Source organism: Phalaenopsis equestris, unplaced genomic scaffold, assembly GCF_001263595.1.
Source record: "Phalaenopsis equestris unplaced genomic scaffold, ASM126359v1 Scaffold000636, whole genome shotgun sequence".
Classification (NCBI taxonomy): Eukaryota; Viridiplantae; Streptophyta; class Magnoliopsida; order Asparagales; family Orchidaceae; genus Phalaenopsis; species Phalaenopsis equestris.
Window position 1 is genome coordinate 180953 of NW_018165076.1, and position 2211 is coordinate 183163.

Consider the following 2211-nt stretch of genomic DNA (forward strand, 5'->3'; position numbering starts at 1 on the left):
GAGGTGTGTGGCGACGTGGCTCCGTCGGTCCCGGATGTCCGGACAACCATCGACGGTCACGTCGCCTGCCGATGAGGAGTATGGCGACGTGGCGCATGGTTGCTAGCTGTCCGGACGTGACGTGTCGTCTGCCGATGAGTTGTATGGCGATGTGGCACCCGGTTGTTAGCCGTCCGGACGGAATATTTAGTTGCGAGTAGGATTTAACTCAGATTTAAGTGGAGTTAGATTTGTGGGAGAATTTTATTATGGACTGGATTTATTGTTAATCCGACATAAATCCCACTTGAAAGCTTAACCAAACAGCCCCTACTGTTTCAAATATTTCTTTTTTTGAGAAATTTGCATACACACCGCGCAGTTTTTATGTATTTATATAACACATAAAGTTTGATATTTGCACTCATAACATTGGTGTGTCATAAACCTACATTTGAAAATGTGTATTTCATGTGAGGTTAAAGTTGAATGTTATAAATATAAATAAGAAACTTTAAATGTTTGATTTATAAATATATAAGAATTGTGTGGTTTGACTCACTTTTTTTTTATATGATTAATTTTATTGATATATGATTATATTTTGATTTGTATATGAATTGTTGTTTTTTTTTTCATTTAAATTTTGAACCTGTAAATTTTTATGAAATAAAAGAAATAAGGTTTAATAAAAATTTTTCATAAAAATACATACATTCAACTACTAATTTAAAGGACAGCATAACCATGTTTAAATTAATTTGTTTTATCTTGGATTGAGAACTATGCCTTTTCAGATAAACTATTATTTGCTTCTCTTTTATTAGGCCACTATGATTGCAGAAAAAGCTATCATTAGTATCCGGAATCTATATGATTTTGTACTCAGGCATGCAACCCAAAAACATATCCATAGGAGAGGATTAGCCTTAAATTGCTTCATCTTATATTTTATTGAATCGACTGAAATAAAATTTTCAAATTCACCGAAGCAAAAGAAAAGAAAAACTGATAATATTTAGCATAAATGAATTGAAAATGAGGAGTCATAAAATTGGGCCTAGAATATTTAGGGATATCTGACTAATACAACAACAACAACAAAGCCTTAATCCCATTACACGGGTCGGGGACATGAATCCTTTTTCTCCATTGCGTCCTATTTAGTGTCATATTTTTATTTAGTTCTAATAAATTAAGATCATTTTATATACAATAAGCCTAAGTCTTTTTAGGTTTATCTCTGCCTTTATTAACATAAGTCGAATCTAAAACATCTACTCTCCTAAACGGATTATGAGATGGTCGATGCTTAATGTGACCAAACCATCTAAGACGGCTTTCACTAATTTTATCCGCCACAGGAGGTGACCAAACCATCTAAGACGACTTTCAATAATTTTAGCCGTCACAGGAGCTACACCAACCCTATCTGACTAATGATGATAATAATTAAAATATTGAGCTTCTTTTTTCACAAGTTGGACTCTATGTTCATGAAATCATATAGATGGTTAGCCTGAAATGAAAATTAAGCATACTGCTTTTAATCATCGTAATTTATAATTTTATGTGATAATTTTGTAGTATATAATCTTATCGGCATGCTTAGAATTCTTGTGTATTGATCTTGTTTCTCTTTTACCTTAAAAGATGTTCTATTGATGTGGTTTTCCCAAAGTAAATTATTATTTCTCACACGCACACCGTATATGCAAGGCTTTAAACTCGGGATCTCTCGGATGCATCTTGAGTCGATCTAGATATCCATTTTTCACATCAATTTCCACATTATCAATAACTAAAAGAACAGCTGATGTAGTAGGAATTGTAATTCTATATTGAAGTGAATAAAGGGGAAGAGCATGAATGAGAAATTGAAACATTCAACCCATTTTTTCACTTCAATGCTAGTAAAAAAAAAGGAAAGTGTAACATTCTGAATCCTATACTTCCTTTCATGAATGCATCTTCAGCTGCGATCTTCATCATTAATGGGAGGATCAGCTGTAATTGGTAGTCTTTGACCATTTACGAATGATTTGAAGAGGAGAAGAGCTCTTTTTGGCTGCGAGTAAGGCACCATATGAGCAGCTCCGCGAACTGTCGCAAACGTTAGGATGTGTCCATACTCGGTCACCCATCCCCCAACCTATTGAGATGAATGAAGGGTAACAGGAAATCATTAGCGAGAAAAACAATTGTATTAAGTAAGATGAGAAAAAAATAATA

At 33.9% G+C, this 2211-nt stretch overlaps 1 protein-coding gene across 1 annotated transcript in view; it reads right to left on the reverse strand.

The window, feature by feature from the left end:
• Window positions 1-1798: 1798 nt before the first annotated feature.
• LOC110030038 (serine carboxypeptidase-like 42) overlaps window positions 1799-2211 on the reverse strand; it is an 11842-nt gene continuing 11429 nt past the window's right edge. Inside the window, exon 10 of the mRNA XM_020732576.1 lies at window positions 1799-2131. Coding sequence (XP_020588235.1) covers window positions 1952-2131 — 180 coding nt within the window. The 3' untranslated portion in view covers window positions 1799-1951. The remainder of the gene's footprint in view (window positions 2132-2211) is intronic.